General features: G+C 46.8%; 3 protein-coding genes across 3 annotated transcripts; all 3 read right to left on the minus strand.

Annotated features, from left to right (window-relative positions):
* Window positions 1-678: 678 nt before the first annotated feature.
* ubl3b (ubiquitin-like 3b) lies at window positions 679-7,741 on the minus strand. The gene is made up of 6 exons (XM_084448912.1): window positions 7,499-7,741; window positions 6,853-7,143; window positions 4,349-4,457; window positions 3,418-3,504; window positions 2,825-2,902; window positions 679-2,449 (listed from the first exon to the last, which is right to left on the minus strand). Exons 2-6 carry the CDS (start codon window positions 6,877-6,879, stop codon window positions 2,397-2,399), a joined length of 354 nt encoding a protein of 117 aa, XP_084305038.1. The 5' UTR covers window positions 6,880-7,143; window positions 7,499-7,741; the 3' UTR covers window positions 679-2,396.
* A 2,079-nt stretch (window positions 7,742-9,820) lies between these two features.
* On the minus strand, window positions 9,821-18,105 carry slc7a3b (solute carrier family 7 member 3b; the record flags this gene model as incomplete). Its single annotated transcript, XM_084448615.1, has 12 exons — window positions 17,980-18,105; window positions 14,252-14,660; window positions 13,761-13,922; window positions 13,404-13,575; window positions 12,626-12,744; window positions 12,295-12,517; window positions 11,428-11,567; window positions 11,190-11,292; window positions 10,813-11,045; window positions 10,368-10,534; window positions 10,105-10,213; window positions 9,821-9,951 (listed from the first exon to the last, which is right to left on the minus strand). Exons 2-12 carry the CDS (start codon window positions 14,619-14,621, stop codon window positions 9,821-9,823), a joined length of 1,929 nt encoding a protein of 642 aa, XP_084304741.1. The 5' UTR covers window positions 14,622-14,660; window positions 17,980-18,105.
* Window positions 18,106-21,417: 3,312 nt separating this feature from the next.
* Window positions 21,418-25,482, minus strand: LOC311317542 (sorting nexin-12; the record flags this gene model as incomplete). Its single annotated transcript, XM_084448616.1, has 6 exons — window positions 25,311-25,482; window positions 24,521-24,616; window positions 24,251-24,375; window positions 22,306-22,424; window positions 22,048-22,059; window positions 21,418-21,488 (listed from the first exon to the last, which is right to left on the minus strand). The coding sequence occupies exons 1-6, from the start codon at window positions 25,473-25,475 to the stop codon at window positions 21,418-21,420; spliced, it is 588 nt and encodes a 195-aa protein (XP_084304742.1). The 5' UTR covers window positions 25,476-25,482.
* Between the last annotated feature and the right edge of the window lie 293 nt (window positions 25,483-25,775).

Here is a 25,775-nt window from a genome sequence, read left to right on the forward strand (position 1 = left end):
GTCTCTCTCCGGTCCCAGCTCCGACCTCCTCCATACCTCCGTCTCTCTCCGGTCCGAGGTCACGCCACTGCAGCGGACAAACACACAGCCAGAGGACAGAGAGCAGGAGAGGGTGTAGAGGAGAGGACAGAAGCCCATGTGTAGGTGAACTACTGGTTGAATTTAAAAAGGTCAGTAACAGCAGTAGGTTTGGTACTAAATCTGGGGGGTGTCTCGTTGACGGTACTTTTCCTAGCGTTCGCTGCCAATGTCAACTGGAAAGTTGGAGCTCTCCCCGACTACACGCCAGCCCCAGACCTGCCCCTGCTGGAAATATCAAATATTTTCTATCGCCATGATTGAAATGTTTCAAAGTTATTTGTGATCGGTGATGATCGATCTACTCAGATCCTCTGTGGGTGCATGGCATGGCAATTTCTTGAAAGACTGAACTCAGCTAATCCAGTAGCCTACTCAGTTAATCAATTAATGCTACAGTATGTGGCATTTTCAGCCAAAGATATCACCTGGATAAGCAGTCTAGTCTGGAGTCGGTAGCGGCAAAACACTGCCACCTAGAGATCAAGGTCATTATGACAACAGAAAAACAATTCAAACCCAGGAAATACACAGGAAGATATTTAAAGATGTTTTATTAATTTATAATACAAGCTTTAATTAGACCATGTTGCATTTTATTTTATTTTTTACACTTATTTGTATACAGCTAAATTTCATAGCAGTGACACTGGTTTACATAAAGACTGACCAAAGGACACTCAAAGGAAGCAATCACGATCCAAACTGTTTCCATGGAAACCACCGCCAATCCTCCGCCAATCCTCCCATTTCACAACCTGTATCACACACACACCCAGTCACACACACAGTCAGCTTTCGTACTCACACAGTCAGCTTTCGTACTCAAACAAAAAGACGCATTCTTCTAGAACATTCTTAGAAACTCACATGCCCTTATCACACACAAACACACAGAACACCAGTTTTTTCACATCCTTCTTTCATACACACACACGCGCGCACACACGCACACGCAGAGCTAAATCACATGCGCTCCCACACACTAAACACGTGAACCCCTTTAAAATTACTAAATTAACAGAAGTCAGACGATTAAAACTGAAGAACCAATACCAATACAAGACCTGTTTCAGATTTCAATATTAATGATATTACTGAACTCCACAATCAAAAGGCAAACAAAAACATTGACAGCATCCAAACATAAAGGTGAAAACGTCACCCTAAATCTTCTCTTATTCTCCTTGGGTGGTCTTTCAACCGAATTCCTTCAGTGTCTCCTCCGGCGCCAAAGTCCACAAGCTGGCCATGCACGCCCAGGACTGACGGCCCCTCCCACCCTAACCACTCACCCCCCCCCCCCCGGGAACTGGCTCTGTGTCCCTGGCACTCCACTAACTCCTCAGATCAGACTTGGAGGGGGGCAGGGGCAGACAGACAGTCTGGTCTAAATAGTCCACATCAGACCTGCCCAAGCCACACCTGAAACGGCCCCTCGGAGACGAAGAGATCTTCACTGTTTTCATGAAAGGGAAAACAAGTAGGTGTCCTTCATCCTCAAGGTGATCAGCATGTTCTCTCTCTCTCACACACTCACAGTTGACACAGCTGTCCCTCTAAAACTTTTAAGTCTTCCTCTCCATTGGTCCAAGTCCAGGAACAAACAAGGGAGTGGTGTGTGTGTGTGGGTGTGTGTGTGTTTGTGCGTGACGACAGCCCAAACACACACTCCACCGGTGCTGTGGTAGATTAAGCACCCCGCCAGTCTGGTTCAGGTGAGGACGACGGCGCTTGCTCTAACAATGGCCGGATATTCTCCCTTCCTCTGGAAGATGCTTGAGGAGACTGGAACATTAAGACTATACACAAAAGTACAAGACTCACTTTCAAATAAACTACCCAATTAAGTACAATGAGGGAAGATAAAACACAGTTCTAAGAGACCCAAAGGGAGCTTCCGTTTCATAGGGAGAGACATGATTTGTAAGTAGTAGCAAAGTGTTTAAGCCCAGTCCTACAAGGACATCAAACCCACATCCACGGGTTTCAGGGCAGAGTTCCAGGGCTGTTAGTCAGCAACCCAGCTTCAAGTGGGACGGTGTTATGTACACATTTTGAAAAACATGAAAAGGCAGAGTTTGGCAAACAGAGAAAAAAAAAAGGTGAAAAAGACAAATTATTTCAATAGATTGGCACAAGAAAAAAAAAATCCTAAGCCTCTGGTTAGAGTGCAACACTATGTGGATGACAGTCCCTGACAGTCCTCCGACAGTTTTCCTGTGATCATCCCAAATCCGTGGTTGTGAGTGAATGTATGTGCACAGTATGTGTGTGTGTGTGTGTCCGTGTGGAGGATGTTAGTTGTTCTTGTTGTTTTACAAGAGAAGACAGCAGTTGCTCTCTGTGGTCTTGCCTCTGTTCCTCTGACCTATTAAGAGAGAGAGAAACAGAGAGAGATATACAGAGAGAGATACAGAGAGAGAGAGAGAGAGAGAGAGAAACAGAGAGAGAGAGATAGAGAGAGAGAGACAGAGAAAGAGAGAAACAGAGAGAGAGAGAGAGAGATACAGAGAGAGAGAGAGAGAAACAGAGAGAGACAGACAGTAATGTGAGGCCAGACCACAGTAATGCAGCAGATATCAAACCATGCCTCTTGTCCTGCAGAGCCGAGCCCCTCTTTATCAAAGCTGAGGTCAAACCTGGCATCCCCACCGTGAGATGGAGGGGTGGAGGGATGGAGAGATGGAGAGGTGGAGAGATGGAGAGGTGGAGAGATGGGAGGAGGAAAAAGAAGAACTCTCACCGTGGGAGTTCGGCTCAGGCAGCGTCTCCCTGGCAACCAGGTGCATGACAGTTGTTCGGCCAGGAGGAAGCTTTAAAGCTGCGCAAAAAAAAAAAAAAACACTTTATGAGCCATACAGATTATGAGTCATTATCATTCACAATACATACCGTAGTTATGGTATAATCACAAATATGGTATTATGTGTTGATCAATACTTTTGATGATTAATTCATAACACCAAGTGTTCTTAATTGCTTGCTCAGAGGTGCATACCATCACACTTGACAAGATTCAAGATCAAAGCATCTATAATATGCACTACCGAGTAACTGATGTACGCCTTCTGGAAGGATCACTGAAAAACAGCAGTTAAAAACACTCAGTGTTATGAATTAATCATCAAAAGTATTGATCAATACATTATGGTGATAGTGTGTGGGTGTGCGAGTGTGAGAGTGTGTTTGAGTGTATGAGTGTATGAGTGTGAGTGCGTGTGAGTGAGTGCGTGTGAGTGAGTGCATGTGAGTGTGTGTGTGTGTGCGTCTGTGTGCGTGTGTGAGAGAGTGTGTGTGAGAGAGTGTGTTTGAGTGTGTGTGTGTGTGTGTGTGTACCTCCCAGGGTGACGTTGCCGTGTAGGAAGCGCCCCTGGAAGATGAGGCGCAGGATGCTGGGACTGCTGACCTGCTCCTCCTCCCAACCTGAGAGAGAGAGAGAGAGAGGAGAGAGAGAAGAGAGGAGAGAGAGGAGAAAGAGAAGAGAGGAGAGAGGAGAGAGAGAAGAGAGGAGAGAGAGAAGAGAGAGAGGAGAGAGAGAAGAGAGGAGAGAGAGAGGAGAGAGAGAAGAGAGGAGAGAGAGGAGAAAGAGAAGAGAGGAGAGAGAGAAGAGAGGAGAGAGAGGAGAGAGAGAAGAGAGGAGAGAGAGGAGAAAGAGAAGAGAGGAGAGAGAGGAGAGAGAGGAGAAAGAGAAGAGAGGAGAGAGAGGAGAGAGAAGAGAGGAGAGAGAGAAGAGAGAGAGGAGAGAGAGAAGAGAGAGAGGAGAGAGGAGAGAGAGAAGAGAGGAGAGAGAGGCATCAGTCATACAGAGACCATCCCCAGGAACCAGACCTCATCTCTCTTATGTTCCGACAGTGCCAGAGAGGTTGATAAGGCCACGCCTTCACACATTAACAAAGAGAGACATGTGTAGCATGTGAAAGAGAGACATGTGTAGCATGTGAAAGAGAGACGTGTAGCATGTGAAAGCTGGATGCGGTATCTTAAAACAGCACGAGCACCAAATCCATCTCTCTCTCCTGGGCAAGAACAGAAAGAACAACGACAGGAGCAACGTGGCGAGAGAAACGGGATTGGAGACGACAGCTCGTCCGGACACAGCGCGTCCACAACAAAGACAGCTGAGAACTGAACCGGTCGCTCGAACTCTGCAGTACAGCGCACACCGCTACCAAGAACGAGTCGTATCCCTGCCGAGTCGTATCCCTGCCGAGTCGTATCCCTGCCGAGTCGTATCCCTGCCGTGGTCCCGGACGCGGCGGACGCTCACCCAAGGGCCAGTTGTCGAAGACGTGCTTGGCGATGTCAGTGGCCGAGTCCCTGGGGGAGAAGGTGAAGTCTTGCGTCTTCCCGCTCACCAGGATCAGACGGAGGTTCACCTAGGACGACAAAACACACCATCTCACACTGGAACGGAGCACAAAAATATATATATACAAAAAAAAAAAAACGGATTTAGCCGACCTTCTCCACCCGCTAGAAACAATGTAGGGCAGCATTCCGCCCAATCACATCACATGGAATCACTTTCAGATTTTTTCTCACCCCCAATGACATGAGATGACCCTCAGAAGCGGCAGCAGAAATGGGCATTCCTGCCTAATTAGATTTGTCTCTCCGCGGCAGAGTGGAGCGTGCTGCTGCTTCGTGCAGACAGGGCGAGCAGTGGAGTCAGTCGATCAGAGGCGGCGGGGATAAGGGTGGCGCGGAGCTGGAGGGGGAGGGGAGTGTTGGGGTGGGGTAGCCCCTCAGGGCTCCTCTCCAGGCTGTCAGCCTAATGTGATAACCCCAGGTGTCCCAGACAGCTCTGGGCCACATAATTAAATTTACATGGCCAATGCGTAGCCCTGGGGGGTAGTAGTGGTGTGTGTGTGTGAGGGGATTTCCCTCTTTTGCACCCCCCCCCCCCCCCCCCCACCTCACCCCTACCCCCGCATCAACAAAGCTAGTATGTGAAGTCCGTTCTGACAAAGACTATCTGTCTGACATCTGAAGGCTGCAGCCCTCCTGAAACTAACCCAAGGAGCATTTCAGCTTTGTAAGTAAATTAAAATGTTGGTAAAAGTCTCCTCGTTGGAAAATCACTTTCTCCCTTTCTTCAATTTCAATGGCTCCTTGTTTCGGCATTGATTACATCATCAGTTTTCTGAGTGCAGAGTCTGGCTGGGAACAGTGGGAATAAACCAATGCACTCATTGAAAATCTAATGAAGGACATGGGAGAAAAGGCAACACAGTAACTAAGGCAGTTGGTCAAGCGTCTGATTGTGAGTCCAGTCTCCAGAAGGCTCGCCGCACAACCGATGGCAAGAAAACGGACACAACCGATGGCAAGAAAACGGATGAGATCCGTTACAACATCTGTGTTGTTGGCCGATAGAAAAGGGAAATTAAAAAAGAGGTAGTGAGAGAGAGAACAGACGACAGGGTGCGGTCTGCAAATCTGTCAAGTCAGCAGCTTTGACGATCGGTTGGGTTCTACACGCCTCAACCAGGTCGCAGACCGCCAGGTCGGCTGAGACCGCCACAGCCCCCCTGAGACCTCCACAACTCCCCTGAGACCACCACAGCCCCCCTGAGACGACCACAACCCCCCTGAGACCGCCACAGCCCCCCTGAGACCACCACAGCCCCCCTGAGACCACCACAGCCCCCCTGAGACCACCACAGCCCCCCTGAGACCACCACAGCCCCCCTGAGACCACCACAGCCCCCCTGAGACCTCCACAACCCCCCTGAGACCACCACAGCCCCCCTGAGACCGCCACAGCCCCCCTGAGACCTCCACAACTCCCCTGCAGTAAAAACATCCGTTTTCATATCTGTATAGCATCAGCAACCAGCGGTCAGACGGACTGGATATTTATCAGCTCCTCGGGCCTGGGCAATACTCATTAGCCTACTTTGGGAGACTGATGTGTGACGTAGGCTAGGTGAATTATAAATGAAGGAGCAGAGCGTTTCCCTCCCAGACCCAGAGGCGGCCTGCGTGCTCGGCCTACATGCTCGCTTGACCGTGAACTTTCAAACCGGGGACAGAGAGAACAAAGAGACTGAGCCAGGAGGCGTGACGTCAGGACAGTCCGATGCTCTGATCTGTTTACAAACAAACCAACCCCCCCCCCCCCCTTCCCCTCCCCCAGGGATGAACTGCTTAACCTCCACGCAGGGTTACATGTGATCATTAATAACCCCCCTCCCATCATCCCTTTCAATCTGCCCGGCTGCCCATGGTAACATCCTTTCACTCTCTCCAATCCGGAGAATGAGGACGAGATCCCCGGCAGCACAGGAGAGGCGCCTGGCAGGCCTGCAACTGGGCATCAGGGACTAGTTCTGAACAGAAATGCCACCAAACCCCCACCATCCTGCTTGTTTTACGTTGTCATTCCCTGCATGGCATCAAATCATCAAATGCCCAATTACTTTATTATCCAAAGAATTTCTAAGCCCTGCTACCTGCTTCAGAAACCACAGAGGTCTTGGTTCTTACCCCAGTTCACAGGTAGTAAAACTAGCAGCCTATGAGAGGGATGGAGAACGTGGAGGAAGTAGAGAAGGTGATAGGAATCATCAGTGGGAGCCTAGCCTTGTGTGTGTGGGGGGGGGGGGGGGGAACTTTAAATTTGACAGATGGTGATGTTCAGATATAATTCTGTTTGGGTGCTTATGTTAATCCCTTTGCCAAGCCCCCCTCCGCCCCCCCAATACACTCTCACACTCTCTCGCTGTAGTGAGCTGCTAGCTATGCCGGATTGTGTTTGGGTGCACTCACCAAATCAAGGTCCCTTTGACTGCTCATGGTTTTGAACAGGGTCTGGACTTGCAGTAGGAAGTGATGCGTTCCGCTGGCAGAGACGGGACCAAGGCCCTGGTACAAAGGGGACTGTGTCTCGGTCCCCACCTCCTCTCTCTCAGCCCCTCTGCTCCGTCCACAGCCTGGCTCGGTCCCCACCTCCTCTCTCTCAGCCCCTCTGCTCCGTCCACAGCCTGGCTCGGTCCCCACCTCCTCTCTCTCAGCCCCTCTGCTCCGTCCACAGCCTGGCACCGCCTGCAGTCTCTGGCGCTGGTGCCCACAGGAACATTTGTCACTGCAAGACTAAACTGAGCACGGGATTTTACCCCGACTAGAAATACATCTATGAATGCCAGCTGTCAAAATGTAAAAACAGCTAACGTTAGCTAGCTAGCTAACTAACAAACACTACGTAAGGTTATATAGCTAGCTACAAATAAGCGTAAACGAGCGAACTTTGCTAGCTAAACTTGCTAGCTGGCTAACTTGCTAATAATAATCGACCTTTCGGAAGAGTGTGACGCAATGACGATCAAAATCAATTACAGCACAAAGATATTGCAACGAATCAACAAGCCACCGCTACACTGGCTAGCTTGTTAGTTAGCATTAGTAATGCACTAACCAGTTACTAGCTAGCATCAAGGTAACTTAGCCAGGCGAAAAAAATATGTGACTGCGGCAGAACGAGGAACTGTGATGGAGCTCCGAGAACAGATCGGTCCTGGTCGATCTGAAAACCTCAACCCAGCGGTCGGTGCGATATTTAAGCAATGCAATAAAATTCAGCATTCAAATGTTTCAAAGTATAAGTGGAGGGTGTCTTTCTGCAAGTAACCCTCGACTCTGGCTGCTGTTGGTCGAGCAGAGCAGATAATGGCAGAAGGGGATTTAAAGACGCCGGAAACCAGCTGGTTGTAAACACAGGAAACCAACATGGAGCCAGGCGCCCATGGGACTCTGGGAAAAGTAGTTCTGCGCACAGATTCCATTACGAGTGAATATGCAGTTTGTGGTAATAGTAAGTATTCCACGTGGTAATTTAATGTCGTTTACTGCGCACTTTGTCTTTTATATTTCCTCATTTATATGTATAACTAAAACTTTAGAAGTGAGAGATTAACATTGGGTTCAATTGAACACAAGGCAAAATAAGTTCTCATTAATTTATTGAAAACGCTTGAATACAGCATTTTACTTGACACGTACAGACACAGTTGAATACAGCATTGTACTTGACACATTTACAGACACATTTTTGAATTTCATCAGTTAAGTACAAGAAAATCACTCTCACAATACTGTAATTATTGTAAAACACTGATGACCAAGACTTATGCTATTAAAAAGAAAATGCCTGTAAACATGAGTAAAAAGTAACATCACCAAAAACATCAATAAAGATAGTTATACATGTAGGGCTACTGCTTCACACACACACGCACTGTAGAAAGTCCCCAAACAAAGATAAAGACACTTTATATGATTGAAAATCTCTTAATGTACTAGAACATACAATCATTTAGGAGTTAACATGTACATTGGATGTGCGGTTAGTAAATAGTTCAATGGACCACACATTTTCATGACACTATGTGATGATGCCCAGATGGAGCAATCATTTAGTTGACCTTTCACCCTCCAGTACAGCCCAGCCACCTCGGTCAAGTCCTCAACAAGGTCCCAGATTTACATTCAGTTATGGGTGCCCGATGAAACCACGGTGACAGAACAAATATTACAGAGATACAAGAAAGGCACAAGATTATGTAAACAAGGTAACAGAAAGGTTTCAAAATACAGAATTTGACTGATGCGATCTGTGTTTTGGATATTCATATCATCACAACAGGTCAAATGATTTGTCTCTGACAGTATAAGTGACATACAGGCAACACAAACAAAATATTAACAATTATGTACAAAAATATACATATAATTCACCATGAAAATAACTAGCATTCATATCAGCCTTGTCCTTAAATAAAAGTGTACCTTAAAGGCCATTATGACAGGATGAAATGCAGGGCCAATTAAATCATGTTTGATCCCTTCCCTCCCTTCTCTAGAGTACAGTATAGTACAGTACAGGTGTCTTCTGCAGCCCACTAACTTCCTTTTGATAAATCTCCATTTCAATGGAGTTTCTTTAGTCATAATACAAAAATAAATTATTTCTCAATGTCAGAATCACACCAAAACGAATGTTTTTTCTGTAACTTTAAAATGGAGCATACATAAAAATCTATGTATCCAACAAAATATACATGCATCTGTATAAATATCCAAATTATATTCAATTAATAAATGGTACAAAAAAATAGTTTATTTTAAAATTAATTCCTCAAAAATGGGAAAGGTGCCTTCTGTGAGGCTATAATGAGTTCTGTGAGGCTATAATAAGTTCTATAATATAATAATATTATAATGTCCTACATTTACATTTCATTGTCAAGAATCACTAGTGCAAACGGAGTTCTGGGGGTGGAGAATATCAAATGCACATTGGTCAATCCAAAATACAATCCAAAATCCATTTTTGGTCAATCCAAAATACAAATATGTGCGTACTGTGTGCCAACTATAAGAATAAGGAGTAGGCAGATGTCATTGGGAGAAAACGTCTGAATTCAGGCACTAGAATAGGAGGACGAACTAGCTGAAGGTTTGTGAATGCCTAAATGACATCATAACCAAAAGTAACAACTGATTGGATATGCAAACATTTGGCAAGTCAATATGTTAAGAGTACATTCTGATGCATAAATAACCATGAATCTATTCAGAGGGTAATGTACTGACTCATTTTAAGGCTCTCTCCACTCGACTATCTTGACACATAAGAATTACCCAATGAAAGAAAGGTAAAAGTTAAGACTTGCTTCTTCCCAACAGGTTGAAACTGCACCTCAAATATCAAGACAGGGTGCCATCAATGAACCTTCTCCTAGGGCGTCATCCGCTCCACCTCACAGTCATCCTCTCCAAGGGAGACACGACGCTTGGATTGGAGGACCGGCTCTCCAGAGCTCGCTTCTGAACTGTTCTTGATCCCGTAAGAAAAGTATATGAGGAACCCTGGTAGGAGAGACGTAAGCAGAGAAAGGGTGAGCCAAGCATATCAACAATGTTGATGTTCCTGCTATGATGTTCTAGCGAAACTCCTTAAGAGCAGGTAAGATATACCAGTTTCAACAGATGAGCAATTAATAAATATTTGGCCTCACTAACCTAGTACCATCCACACTGCAAAGCGAATCCACGTTGGCCTATCCAGTTGCATCATGAGGTAGACGTTGACAAAGATACTGACCAATGGCAAGACTGGGAGTAGGGGCACCTGTATTACAGTACAGAGGCAGAGCGCAGGGTGATTTAGTCGAATACACCGGACAAACCATCTCTGCTACGAAGTGTGTTCCTTTTTCTAGCATTTAAAAACACGGAAATCAGCCACTAGGCACAATTAGGGTGATTCATTCGCGCCACTATACCTTGAAAAGTAGAGTCTCTCTGCTCTGAGGCTGTCTCCAGATGATGATCACACACGCCAGGGAAGCCAAGGAGAGCACGACGGTCAGGGTGACCCACACAGGCTTGCCCTGGACCACCTCCGGCCCCCACACCGCCAGAACCACACACAGCACGGTGAACAGCACCGCTACACAGAGAGAAGGGAGAGGGAACCGATGTTGGCATTTTCAATAACAAGGGGTGACCACTTATGGCAAGTACAGTATGTAGCCTTAAAATAATTTTTCAGTGTTCACTCAAATAATTATCTTATTTTCACCACACATTTGTACAGTAACTGGTATATTAAACTGGTATATTAAACTAAGTATTGAATCCTAAATTAATTTCCATGGATATGGACTGATATTGTACCATATAGTTTCCTAACTACAGGTGTAATGAGAGCAGAGGACGGGAACTCACTGATGATGGCGGTGGTGACGTAGACAATGAGGCCAGAGGTCTTGGTGGGGATGTCACAGCTGGGCACCAGCAGCATCCTGGGACTGAAGCGGTCCCTCAGGGGCCTGGTCTCCAGGTCCTCCGCGTCCAGCTCGTCCTCGCTGTCTCCCTCCATCATGGCCGCCTTCTCCGGAGCGGCCAGGTCCACCAGCTTCTGACTGGGCCCGCTGACACCCAGGCTGCCAGGCTGGTACCTGGAAAACGCAGAGGCGCGCGTCAACATCAAAAACGTACACTCGAAGTTTAGCGGTGAGGTTTGCACAAACGCACTCCGTTCACTCGCAATCCTTGCAAAACGGTGAAACATAGCTAAGCAGGCCGTGACTGCCGTGACTGACCTGAGAATGAGCACACACACAGCCACAAGCGTGTAGGCCAGAAGAGTCCCGATGGACATCAGGTCCACCAGCGCGGCCAGATCGAACAGGAACGCCATCAGGGCTGAGGACGGAAAACGCATCACGTCACTTGAGGTAGATGGTTTGTGAAAACTCTTGCTTGAATCTGCCAGTGGCCTCGATGGGTACAACCGGTGACTTCGCTGACAGAAAATGTCAAAAGAAGTACTAAGCTCACCCGCTACGACTCCCGACACGATGGTGGCCAGCAGAGGCGTCTTTGTCCTCACGTTCATGCGCGAGAGGAAGCGGAACAGCAGGCCGTCCTCGGCCATGGCGTAGATCACCCGGGGCATGGGGAACATGGAGCCCAGCAGACTGGAGACACAAGGACCAGGGATCGTCACTGCATTATATTAACTACACTGATCCTGTTCCTCTCCAACCTGGTGGAGAGTCTAGGTTCCTGTCTAACCTGGTGGAGAGTCTAGGTTACTGTCTAACCTGGTGGAGAGTCTGACTTCTCGTCTAACCTGGTGGAGAGTCTGACTTCTCGTCTAACCTGGTGGAGAGTCTGACTTCTCGTCTAACCTGGTGGAGAGTCTGACTTCTCATCTAACCTGGTGGAGAGTCTGACTTCTCATCTAACCTGGTGGAGAGTGACTTCTCGTCTAACCTGGTGGAGAGTCTGACTTCTCGTCTAACCTGGTGGAGAGTCTAGGTTACTGTCTAACCTGGTGGAGAGTCTAGGTTCCTGTCTAACCTGGTGGAGAGTCTGACTTCTCGTCTAACCTGGTGGAGAGTCTGACTTCTCGTCTAACCTGGTGGAGAGTCTGACTTCTCGTCTAACCTGGTGGAGAGTCTGACTTCTCATCTAACCTGGTGGAGAGTCTGACTTCTTGTCTAACCTGGTGGAGAGTGACTTCTCGTCTAACCTGGTGGAGAGTGACTTCTCGTCTAACCTGGTGGAGAGTCTGACTTCTCGTCTAACCTGGTGGAGAGTCTGACTTCTCGTCTAACCTGGTGGAGAGTCTGACTTCTCGTCTAACCTGGTGGAGAGTCTGACTTCTCGTCTAACCTGGTGGAGAGTGACTTCTCGTCTAACCTGGTGGAGAGCGCACAGAGGGAGCCCACAGCCACGATGTAGCGAGCCGGGTGCCAGTGGATGTGTTGGAAGGCCGAGGGCAGCGGACTCTGGGAGTGCAGCATGTAGTAGGGCATCATGAGCGTGAGCGCGGCAGACACGCCGAAATACGCCACGAAACAGATGAGCAGAGAGGCCACGATGCCGATGGGGATGGAGCGCATGGGGTTCTTCGCCTCCTCGCCTGCGAGGGTGGGAAGAACAAAAAAAAAAAAAAAAAGGTTAGCTGGAGTTTTGTTACCAAAGATATAAAATACACAATGGTGGCCAGGTAAGACAGGAAATGACCTACTTGTAGTGGCGATGCAGTCAAAGCCCACAAAGGCATAGAAACAGGTGGCCGCGCCAGACAGGATTCCCGTGAAGCCGAACGGGGCGAAGCCGCCCGTGCCGAACTTGGTCTGGATCTCTCTGCACAAGGAAAGGAGCGAGTTATTACACAGGTCTGGAACAAAGAGAGACTAGCCTGCTCAGAGACCCAGAACGTCTCCCAGAAGAGACCTGGTAGTCTGTTACCCTTGATGTTTGACTCTTCAAACGACACAAGCTTGCACGCGCACACACAGGCACGGAAAACATGCACTTGGAAAATTACCCGTCACACTCTCTAATCCCATCTGTCTGGTTAGACAAGTCTGTTTAGACAACTGGTAATTACCACAGCAAGCGACTGCAGAGAGCAACCATGGGGGATCCATTTTGGTGAAAATTAACCATATATACCACCCAACACTGTCTAGGTCATTTATACCACCCAACACTGTCTAGGTCATTTATACTACCCAACACTGTCTAGGTCATTTATACTACCCAACACTGTCTAGGTCATTTATACCACCCAACACTGTCTAGGTCATTTATACTACCCAACACTGTCTAGGTCATTTATACTACCCAACACTGTCTAGGTCATTAATACTACCCAACACTGTCTAGGTCATTTATACTACCTAACACATATGGCTCATTACCAGACATGCAATATTATTCCTGTAAAAAAAAAAAAAAAATATATATATATATTTTTTTTTAACTCCAAAGTATGACCAGTGGGTTTGCTGGTGCCTCACCGTGGGTCAGTGATGTTGGTGTCGTTGATGAAGTCCTCCACGGTGAGGCTCCAGTTGGCCCGGTTGCCCTTCACCAGGCCAGAGATGATGATGAAGCTCAGCACCACCAGGTTGATGCCGGTGAAGATCTTGTTCACCAGGGCTGACTCGCTTACACCGAACGCCAGAAGGCCTGTGTGTGTGTGTGTGTGTGTAATTGTTAACAGTTAGGTACACACGCGGTGTCTACGGATGTAGCTCGCAACATCACACGACACTAAGATAAACACCCTTTCCTACAATTGTCTAGCTGGGTTGTTGTGTTGTGGTACGTGTGCAGCAGCCTACTCGTTACAATAGTACGGCAAGGACACTCACCGGTGAGAAGCATGACCAGGATGAGGGCGAACAGGTCTGGGTATTCGGCCAGGACTTTGCCAGTGTCCGGTATCGACATGAAGGCTTTGAAAAACTTAGAGATTTTCTCCTCGACTAGGTCATCGAAGTTGGAGCTCCAAGCTCGAGCCACACTGGCTGTGCCTAAGAGAGAGAGAGAGAGAGAGAAGAGAAAGAGAAGAGGAAAGAGAGGAGAGAGGAGGGAGAAGAGGGAGAAGAGGAAAGAGGAGAGAAAGAGAAGAGGAAAGAGGAGAGAGAGGAGAGAGAAGAGGAAAGAGGAGAGAGAGGAGAGAGAGAGGAAAGAGGAGAGAGAGGGGGAGGATATGGAGCAAGAGAGTCACTCTCAGGGACTCTACCCAGAGGCCCGTGCGCTCTTCAGGTCATCCAGGTACTTGCTAATCAGCCTGTCAGTATAATCAGCATGGGTGAAGGGTTCAACGTGAATACATGTTGCTCAGCCACTTCTGACTCACCTATCACATAGGAGAGGATGAGATTCCAGCCGGTGATGAAGGCCCAGATCTCCCCTACGGTGACGTAGCTGTACAGGTAGGCCGAGCCAGTCCTGGGGACGCGGGCGCCGAACTCTGCGTAGCACAGGCCGGCCAGGACGGAGGAGAGCGCCGCGATGAGGAAGCAGAGCACGATGGCGGGGCCCGCCTTTTCCCGGGCCACCTCCCCCGCCAGCACGTACACGCCGGCGCCCAGCGTGGCGCCCACGCCCAGGGCCACCAGGTCCAGCGTGGTCAGGCAGCGGGCGAAGCGCGTCTCCTCCTGGCTGCAGTCCAGCTCCCTCCGCCGGATCAGCATCTTCCCGAAGGACACTAGCGTCTTCCACACCATGGCGCCGCTGGGGACGAGGACGGATCACAATCCCGAGAGCTGGACGGGGGGACAGGGGGGTAGGGAGAGTAGAGACAGGGGGGTAAGGAGGATGAGGTCACGTGCGGAATAATAAGGGGAGGGTCCGTTCCGGAGACGTTTTGCCGGACGCAACCGCCCTTGATATAATTTGATACCCGATTAGATGTCCCCAAGAGACCTAGACAAGAAATGAGCTGGTGACAAAACAGGCTACGTGATAGCAAGACCAGGGAATCTCAAAGAAAAGGGTCTTTGTTCACCGTCTGTGAGGCATGGGACAGGCAAACAACGTGGGTAAGGCAGTGTAGGCTGTAGGCCGACATTCATATGCCTAGCCAATCACGTTGGCTAGGCACATACAGAGGGGGGGGGGGTCAATGGGCAGGAGCACAGGCCCAAGGACAGTGACAACGTCAAAGCAACAGAGCACAATTCTCTCTGCAGATCCCACATGGACACCAGGGAAATGCTGGCTGACAGGCGGTTTGGCCAGACACCGGATGGAGACGGCCCCCGCCAGCCCCCAGACTGGCCTGTAGCCCTTAACAGGAAGAAAGGCGAACAGCCATTACCGACCCTTCCATCTGAAAGACAGGCCAACTGAGGGAGACAGGCCTTTTTAAGCAGGAGCCAGAGAAAACTCTAGACAAGGGGGAAGGACACGAAGGACGAAGAGAATGAGAGAAGAGCGGAGAAAGGAAAGAGGGAGAAATGGGAGGGGAAGGAAGGGCTGCATAGAAGTGTGACGAGAGAGTGAGATAGAAGAATGGAAAACTCCTGATCAAAGGTCTCTCGACTTGACACAACAGTCTAATTAAAATTTCAACAAGTAGACAGCTGATCCCAATGCACGGTCCTGGAAAAAAATTGAATTTCTCTGCCCAACTGTGCACAAAAAGCAACTACCGTGCATCAGAGAGGCGTCTGGCTACCGTCAAGCCAAGTCTACAACCATGGAGCCATGATGGGGAGCATAAAAATGTTTCCCTGTCTTAGCAACGACTAAAGGTTGATGGGTTTTTTTTTCCCCAGACAAAGACACACGCACCTTGAGAAGCCATGCAAATTTAATTGGGCTGCGTCTGGGAGCTCATTGAGAGGCAGAGCATGAAGGAGAGTTTGGCTGACAGTGCCCACTAAGCAACAGGTCCAATTCTTCACATTCTTTCAGAGGTGTGTACTTCAGTACAGTGGTGTGCAGTTAGGCTAAAGCAGGTTTACACCAGCCAACGCCTGTACACCTGAAAACTATCTAATCAATGTGCTGAGAGTTACGCTGAAGGATCCAGCTGGTAGACCTTGAATCCACACTGCTTGCATTTTCAATCTGTGAAAACTCTCAAGGCCTAAATGTTAGCTAGCTCAAGCTGGTCTAGTCCTGGCTTCCTGGAATCAAGACTAGCCTTTATCAAGCGCAGCGTTGGCCTAGATGGTTAAGATGATGAGATGATATCTTGCATAAGCCAGCTAGCCTTATTAGAGGTGAACAAATAATTAGTCTCAACTGTGCGAAGCTGAGAAATCACGGTAGGCTTCACCACAAAACAATATTTGACAATAATGATTTCTGGCCAAGCAGGTGTGCAATTCAACTGAACCAGTGCAAAATAAATAGTAAATTAAAAAAAAATATATATATATATACAGAAGCCACAGTAGACCCTTGAAAATGTAATCATCAAATCTTGAGAGTGCTACTGATAAGGCGGACGGACACTGGTGTCCCTGAGAACAGAAAAACAGACTCAACTATTGAGAGCCTGCAAACCCATTTCAGGAAAAAAAAAAAAAACTGTCCTTAGTCAAAAAACTAAACAAAAACCATTCTGCCCCTTTCGTGACGGAATCTGGGAAAGCGCTTGCAGAGAACGAAGCTGGAATGCATCTCCATGGTCACGTCAGTCCACACACTCAGAATTACCCAGAGGAACAGTGCATTTGCTATGCGGTTTCCTGAAATAAAAGGGCAATCTCATTACGGGCCGACTGGACGAACCTCAGCAGTCACATCGTGCCGCCTCCGTTCTGTAGTCATTTACAGTGCATTACCGCAGGAAGAGGTCGGGACCTCACAGGGACGCAGCCTCCATCTGCACCTGCCTGTCTATCTATCCATCCATCTACACCTGCCTGCCTGTCTATCTATCCATCCATCTACACCTGCCTGCCTGTCTATCTATCCATCCATCTGCACCTGCCTGCCTGTCTATCTATCCATCCATCTGCACCTGCCTGCCTGTCTATCTATCCATCCATCTCCAAGCACATCCCATCACCACCTACCCATACGCGCTGCAGCCGCACCCACAGCCAGAGCCTAACAGCGACAGGAATGACACATTAAATGAGCAAAAATGTCTGTCTCAGTCCACCTCAGTGAAGTCATTTATTACTGATTTGGTCTTTTGGTGCCGTCAGCTGCTCCAGTGGTCTTGATCACTTCGGTAAGATAGACTAATATGTAGGCTTATGCCTGGTCACAGACTAATATGTAGACCAACGCATTGTCAGTAAGTCAGACTAATATGCACGGTCAGATAAAACATGACTTGTTTATTCTGCAACCAGACGGGATGTGTGGCTGATAAGTGGTTTAATCTTCTAGGATTTGAAACAAAACGACTGAGGATTGCTACAAACATAACAAAATGACTGAAGATTGCTACAAACAACATAACAAAATGACTGAAGATTGCTACACACAACATACCAGTTACACACAAGGGATCACGATTGGGTCTGTAAGCTATGCGCTAGAGGAAGTCATGCGTAACTTTGATAACCAGCCATTAAACAGTCTGACCAACCTATCCTCCTCAGTATAAATGAGAGAAAGCAACTACATTTATATCACATCACATCTACATTTTGTCTTGTACAACTGGAGTAGTTATAGCCAAGTTGTACACAAACTCAACATCCCCAATACGCAGTTCAGCGTCTACACAGCCCCCCAAAAAATCAAGAACTCCACATCCTGCCAGACTGACAACCGATCAGAGCAGTGAATGATGCAAGCATGTTGAGTCTTGCGCGCATAGCAGGTTCGTCCTGGCTGGTTAGCTTCACTCTGGTAGCATGTAGCTTCACTCTGGTAGCATGGCATCATGATGGGCTTGTGCGACGCTGTGATAGCAACAGCACCACTAGTAGTCTATTACTGAAACATCCCCTCAGTATTCATAGCTAACGTCAGCTAGATAGCGAGTTTTAGAATCCCATGCCCAAACGATCTAAACAAATCGCAATGTATATAGCTAGCTAACGTTAGATTGCCCGCCATATATCTATACCTAACATAATTATATGGACAGAATGGAATAAAGATAACTCTTACCCAATTAAGGTTAATTAAAAATAAATAATTCTGCGATGGACCTAGGCGACTTCGACGGTTTCCAATCCACGGAGCAAACGTGTGTTTAGGCAAGCTATATGGCGGAAAGGTTTGCAGTAAGGTGTGACTCACGCGGTACACAAATAAAGACACGGATACAACTCAGGAAGGAAGCAACACAGAACACACGCCGCTTTGACTATGGTGGTTTTATTACAACCAGACGGATCTGATTGGCTCGCCGTGTTTCCACCCGCTCCTATTCCTACGTCATTGGGGTGTGTAACGTTCCATTGAGGAGAGACGACACGAGAGGAATTAGTGGACATCAAATACAAACTTTGGTTGAATAAGGTTTATTAAACGTGGCTCGGCGTTGTAATGTTATGAAAATAGATATCAGCCATCCCATCCCACCACGACTTGATCTCATTATGTCCCAGAAGCCCAAGCGTCTCACTGGGGCCGGCCGGCTAGCAGAATATGTAGCCTATGCTGCTCTGACAAGTGTAACCTACATATTAAACACATATTAAGCACATATTTACAGCCCAGTTAATTTTCTCTCCTTTTTCATGTTTTTTTTTCTCGTGTATTTGGGAAGGTGGTCATCGGATTTTTTGTAACTAACAAAAGTTTGAGACAACAGACAATTCAACGCACGAATGTATACTTCGTAATGTATAACGTTATTTAATTGCACTGCCTACAGACAGTCATCCATGATCGGATGGGATAAGTAGGCTAGTTGAGGATTAGACTGATAGACGACGGATATTATAGTAAATTGCCAGTTAGGGAATATTTTAATGTCTAGATACCGACGAAGAACTGAGACAAGCGATTTCAAGAATTCCAGTGTAGACATACCCGTTCCCGTTACAAATGGCTAATAAACATTCTATCCTATTCAAACGGGGTCTTAATATTGGAGTAGTAGTGGAACGGTAAAAAAACAAACAAAAAAAAAACGTTCTCAACACATATGTTACGCGCGCTATAGCCTTCAGCCCGGAATAACCATTTTTGGTCAACGATATGTGAGTCACTCTTAACTGGAATGATGGGCTCGCCACCTTACGCTCCTCCTAGAACGACGGGCACGCCTCTTACCTAGCAGAGAAGTTGGCTGTAATAACGGTAGGGGCTGCAAGAGAGGTTTGGGTCTCAGTGTTGATAAAGTGACACAACATGTGCTGCCTACTGTACAGTGAGTGAGATATCAGAGGGGGGAGGGGTGGTCATTCAGGAAGCTTACTTGTAAAACTACCCCTGATTGATGAATTCACTCCCCCCAAGTTCTAATGTAGAGCGCATGTGGATATTCTCCTGCAACTGAATCTACATTAAGATCTAAAAACAACATACAGTATTATATGATGAAGGGGAGGTCATCTGCAGCATGGTTGTTTGTAACTCAGTCAAAAAGCCAGGGTTGTAATCACTCACTAGGCTACTCATTTCAAAAACAAAAATGAAAAATAATACTAGCCTATTAGCTACATTTCTAAAATATCAAAACTACAGAGTTTTGTGTAGTAGGCTAATCTGATTTCCCAGAAGCCCTTCTGTATGCATGTGTTGGAAAACTTCCACATCTTGTGGACTTGTTTAACAATTCCTAGTAACTAAATCCAAGACCTAAGGTTCCCATTGTTTTGGGAACGGAACCCAAAAAAATTGAGCTGCGGATCCACAACACTTTTACTTCTTCTTCATCGTGCGGGTTAGGTGTTGTGTCCTCTCCTCCCCGGGTTCGGGGCCGAGGGGCTATCCTTTTACCCCCCCCCGAGCCTGGGTGAGGGGTCACCCAGGCTATATACACCTCCAGGAGCCATGTCTCCATTTCGTCATACAAAACCGCCAGGCCATGCATTCCGTTGGGTGTCCGGTATATCGGACAGTCCTGGATGACATGGTCGGTGGTTTGTTCCTCGGCGCCACACTCACACGCCACACAGGATACCAAGCCCCATCTGTGCAACGATGAGCGGAAGCACTTTTACTGATGCCACACTGCTCAGGCCAGGGGCAGGGGTGTCATTTCAGGCTGGAACCAGTCACATCTGCAGTGTTTTTTTCACATAACTAAAGCATACTGCATTGAATAGGAATGACAAAAGTGATAGAGAAAATTTCCATGAATGATTTAATGTAAAAAAAAAAAAAAAAAAAGACAAAATTGAACAACCACTTTTCTTGGATTTTACAATGGTTTAATAAACTAACATTACATTATCAATAAATGTATAAAAATGGCAAAATCTAAGCAGCAGTCATGTATTTGAAATGTGGCCAAATGCACATGAAAATATTGTAACCTCCTCCCCAATAGTTTGCATCATCATCCATAGACGAGTCAGGGGTTGGGGATTGAGGCAGGGGTGGGGATTGAGGCAGGGGTGGGGATTGAGGCAGTGGGGGGGATTGAGGCAGGGGTGGGGATTGAGGCAGGGGTGGGGATTGAGGTAGGGGTGGGGATTGAGGCAGGGGTGGGGATTGAGGTAGGGGTGGGGATTGAGGCAGAGGGGGGGGGGGGGGGGTTGAGGCAAGGGTGGGGATTGAGGCAGGTGGGGATTGAGGCAGGGGGGGATTGAGGCAGGGGTGGGGATTGAGAGAGGGGGGGGGATTGAGAGAGGGGGGGGGATTGAGGCAGGGGGGGATTGAGGCAGGGGTGGGGATTGAGGCAGGGGTGGGGATTGAGGCAAGGGTGGGGATTGAGAGGGGGGGGGTTGAGGCAGGGGGGGTTTGAGGCGGGGGGGGGGATTGAGGCGGGGGGGGGGGATTGAGGCGGGGGGGGGTTGAGGCGGGGGGGGGGATTGAGGCAGAGGGGGGATTGAGGCAGGGGGGGATTGAGGCAGGGGTGGGGATTGAGGCAGGAGTGGGGATTGAGGCAGGGGGGGATTGAGGCAGGGGTGGGGATTGAGGCAGGGGGGGATTGAGGCAGGGGTGGGGATTGATGCAGGAGTGGGGATTGAGGCAGGAGTGGGGATTGAGGCAGGAGTGGGCTGGGCTGAATCAGAGTAGATGGCACCTGAGGAACGCCACATACATTTCCGTCTGAGATAGTGAACAACAACCCTGTGTAGAAATAAGATTTGTCTTTTGTTGTGAATGTCGATAGAGAGCAGTATCAACAACCTGTAGAGTGAGTTTTAGTGGACAAGAGTTGCAACAAGAGGTTTAGATCTCAGTGTTCATAGAAACACACAATATGTGCAGTGAGTGAGCGATCAGCGGAGAGAGGGAGAGAATTCAGTAAGCCTGCATGCAAAATCACCCTTGATTGGCGATTTCACTTTTTTTTCCAACCTCTGATAGGAGTTCTAATGTACTTCCGGATACATAGATTAAGAACAACATATTATATGTATATATTTACAGAGTATTTACAGAGTTCGGAAATGCAGGTGTTGAGGGAGATGGGAGATGAGGTCATCAGCCGGAGTTGGCGTGGACAGGTCGGGTCGGAGGCACAGAGCGCACCTCGTCACGGTTCATCCATGCCGCTGTTTCACAAACAAAAACAAACAACGTCTAAGTCATGGCCTCACTCACCAACTCCACCTCCTTCTAGTTTTTCTCCAACAACATTTTCAAACAGAAGCACATTGGCCGTATAAAGCCAACAACCTTTTGATTTCTTCCATATAGGAGTTTCAGGTGGGCCAGTGAGGCATAGCAACACAATAGAGGGGATGAAAACAGGAGATTAGCAGCCATTTAGCCAAGGGAAGAGGAACACTGTACAAAGCTGTCAGGAGTTGATTAACATTAACCTGGACCCCAGGGTTTTAGGCACTAGAGGAAACTATGAAAACCACTGACTAGACCTGAATGACTGGTCTACATTCTGGTACATAGCTGGTTAGTTAAAGGTCATACAGCTCTGGACACAGGATATTCACACCAATCGAAGAAGAAGAAAACAATGGATGAAGATAACATTAGGACACCCAGTTCAGCCGATATCAAGTGTTAATTCACTCTGGCGATCCATGCAATACTGTTTTTAGAAAATTATCACAATGCTGTATATAAGCGAATAAAAAGCATAGCAAAACTTACTTTTATTCACACCTAGAAGAAGGGGAAAGACATTGTAAGACACATACAGCTGTGATGTAGAGCACAGTATACAGCAAAATAGAGACAAACATTGAAGACATGAAGTTGAGGTCAAACGTGTATATACACATAATAAATATTTATATATCTTAGTGCAAAAAAGCAATTTTCTTGCTGGGTATGATGCATGAAAATGGGTATGGAGCAGCCAGTCCACCTCCCCTCCGCCTGTCTGACATTAGCCCCGCCCCGCCCCACCTAGCCCCGCCCCTCCTAACTTGCATACTTTTCCAGGAATGTAGTTCCGGTCGATGGACTCATCCTGCAGGAACATGTGAAGACAGCGTTCGTTCTGAGCCAGAGGATGTCCTGCGATTCTGGGGAGGGAATTGTGAGGTGATTCAGGTTAATATGAAGTAACACAGAGTCAAAGACAGAGTGAGCTCATTCACAGACGGGGAGAAAACTGGAAGAAAATGGCTGGAAGAAAATGGCTGAAGTACTTTCTTTGTGTGTGGTGACAGTTTAGGGAAAGAAACCTGTGTTTAAATCTATTCTCACATTCACAGCACTTTCACTACCCCATGTAAGGACAGGGTTCCTAAAGCTTAAGGCAAGTTAGATTTAATATTTTTCAAGACTTTAAGGCCACTCGGAATGAAATTTAAAACCAAATTCACAATAGCCAAATTTGGGACAATTAGGGGTTTAAGGACAATGATATTATTATCCAGGAATATGACAGGCTGTTTCTGAGCCAGGGAGTGTTCATGCTTGGGGTCTGTCTGTTAAATGATTGCCTGTTTGAGTGTCATTCGTAGCACGCTCCATTGTAAAGAGATATGATAGGTTGTTTATGAGCCAGGGAGCGAGCATGCTTGGGGTCTCTAACAGCACAGCTAATGCTCAGCTGTTAGCACAACGCTAAAGCAGAAACAGGCTTGGTTGAACAGGCATTTTTATTTTATTTTATTTGCACTTCCCCAATTTCGCTAGCTAGCAGAAAGTCTGTTCTGAGCATCCGGGCCACAAACAAAACCGGATGCAACCTGATACCGGATGACAGTTCTGGACAGGCGGGCTCTAGACAGGATCTGAATCTGATAGTGAATGGATGATGCAAGGTTACGTTCCAAAGATTCCCACTCCATGTTGATAGTCAAACTTTAGCTTTCTGTCAAGTAACTTTACATTCAGCTTCACAATCCATCTCTGGCCTTAGGGTTAGCCAACTCTAACATTGGCTAGGCCAGCTAACGTTAGCTAGTACTAAACCTTTTGAATTATACCATATCAACATATAATCTACGAAATTATCTGAAACACAGCTAGCTAACAAGCACACTATACCTAGCTACTAGCCTAGTTACTGGGACTGGAACTGAACAAAGCAAAACGTAATGAGCTGTATAGCATAGTCTACAGCCAAACAGGGGTGTTCAATAGTAGCTAGCTGCTAGCAATAGTAGCTAGTTTCTCTCTTTTTTTTGCTAGCTTATTTATTAAGGCTTATGCTAGCCAGCTAACTTTAGTCTACCTATTCTATTGAACGCCTGTTTGGCTGTAGATACTATGTCTAGATAGCTCACTAGCTAAGGTTAGCTAGTTGTGTTTTGCTTTGTTCCCAGTCCCAACAGCTTGTACACCACACCATACCTTATAGGCTAATGTTCTCTCTATGTCATCCTTGGACGAGCCCTCCAGAAAAATGTCCAATCATCTCAATCGTCCATGCACCAGTACTTTCCAATATAAACGTTTAGATGAGTGCATCTTGTGTCTGACTGTATTCAACTAGCTTGGCTATGTATTCAAACGAAAACCTATAGCTACCTTTGAGCCCCAACTAGCTTTAACAAAAACATTTACTTTGGGAGAGATGGCCAAGTAGACTAGGCCTACTCTGTTCTTTGTTTAGTTTTTACCCATGGTATTTGGCAATGAAAAAAAATACTTGGAGAATCGCAAATCTGCTTTTGATTTTGAAGTTTGAAGTCAAAAGCTCATTTCCATTTTGAATTGATATCGTGACACTCAAATCCTACTCCCATGTCTTAGCATTTTGAAGACTTTTGAAAGATTGATTTAAGACATTTTAATACCAATCAAGGCCTTATTTTAAGATGAATGAATTCAATGGCTTTTAAGACTTTAAGGATCCACAGGAACCCTGAAGGAGAACACGACTGTGAAGCGTACTAACCTGTTAATGAACTGCTCCAGACCTACCCTCCGCTCCTCGATGAAGGACTCCTCAAAGATACCCTCATCGCCCCTGAAGGGCAGCTGTCTCTTCAGAGCTTTCCCAGGCAGAGGGGGCACCACGATCTGCAGAAAGAACAACAGCTTGGGCTGAGACAATGTAACACTGACACCCAAGGGCACCGCATGCAATAACATGAATACAGAAACGCCACTGACACGTCTCTGTTGTGTGGTGATGGTGGTGCTGATGACGATGATAATCACCTACCTTGCTATCTCTTTCCAGCTCATTCTTCAGCCACTCAAAATCACTGTACCTTCTCCGCACACACGAGTCTTTCAGCTTGAAGATGGGCAGGTTTGTCTGGAACATGGGAAAACATGTAAACTCAACTCGCCGACCAGGAAACACTGCCTCTCTTCTACACAAGTCATCTGCTGTAGGCTAGTTATTATGTATGTTGTGTTGTTATTATGCATCTTGTGTTGTTATTATGTTGTTAATAAAGGTTGAGGAGCCAGAATAGAATCATTTTACTCCCCTGTACACGTACAAAGGATGTAACAATAAAGTAATATCCGTATCTGTATCTAGACCATCATGCATCAGCACAACGCAATTAGTGGGCCGTTCACAGTCCCACCACCACCAGTTATCACAACCCAGAGTAGCTGTGAATATAGAAGGTATTTTCAGAATAGTTGTGAATATAGTTGGCATTTTCAAAGTAGTGGTGAACATAGATGGTTTTTCAGACAACCACATCTTGTTGAGATTCTTTGATTGCGGAACCAGCTGTATTAGAACATCTGTCTACGCGTCATTATTAAAATAAAAAAACAATAGGCTACATCTCCTAGTGGTCGCCTGATATATGACACGAATAGTTGACTTCCAAGCCAAATATAGCTGGCCTTTACATAAAAACGGTATGAATTTTATTTATTAAAAAGCATGGGCGGAAGAGGAACACAGTCCATACTTTTCCGAAAAACCCCTCCCAACCACTGTTCCAGAGGCCTGATCCGATTCCATCCCCAACACCAACAACACTCACCCGCATTCGCACTTCATAAGTTGTGAATCTGTTCCGGCCGACTCCAACAGTTTGTGGGTCGTAAACGTCAATTTCAAGAAAATTGCTCGGGGGACCATAAGCATCGGTGAGATCCTGAGGTTTAGAGTTTAATCGGCGGGTGTCAGCTACCGTAGGGTCGGACATTTTTGCTTCCAGCTGATGCGCGAACCTCAAGACGGCGCGCTCCCGACGCTTCCTCTTCCTACAGCCAATGAAAGAACAGTATACGCAGATCCCGCCTACCTTAAGAATTGGGACTTTGACCAATTACGAACGAGAATCTTTAATTGGGGCAAAAACAAGTGTGTGAAAAGTGTGTATTAGGCTACTTAAAAGTATGTTATCAATACTGTATAAATGAACTTAATTTGACAAAGCATGGAACATTTGAAGTGGAAGGTTTAGCCTTAGTATTATCAACAATGATTACATGTCACCAAAATA

Source organism: Borostomias antarcticus (assembly GCF_949987555.1).
Source record: "Borostomias antarcticus genome assembly, chromosome: 14".
Classification (NCBI taxonomy): Eukaryota; Metazoa; Chordata; class Actinopteri; order Stomiiformes; family Stomiidae; genus Borostomias; species Borostomias antarcticus.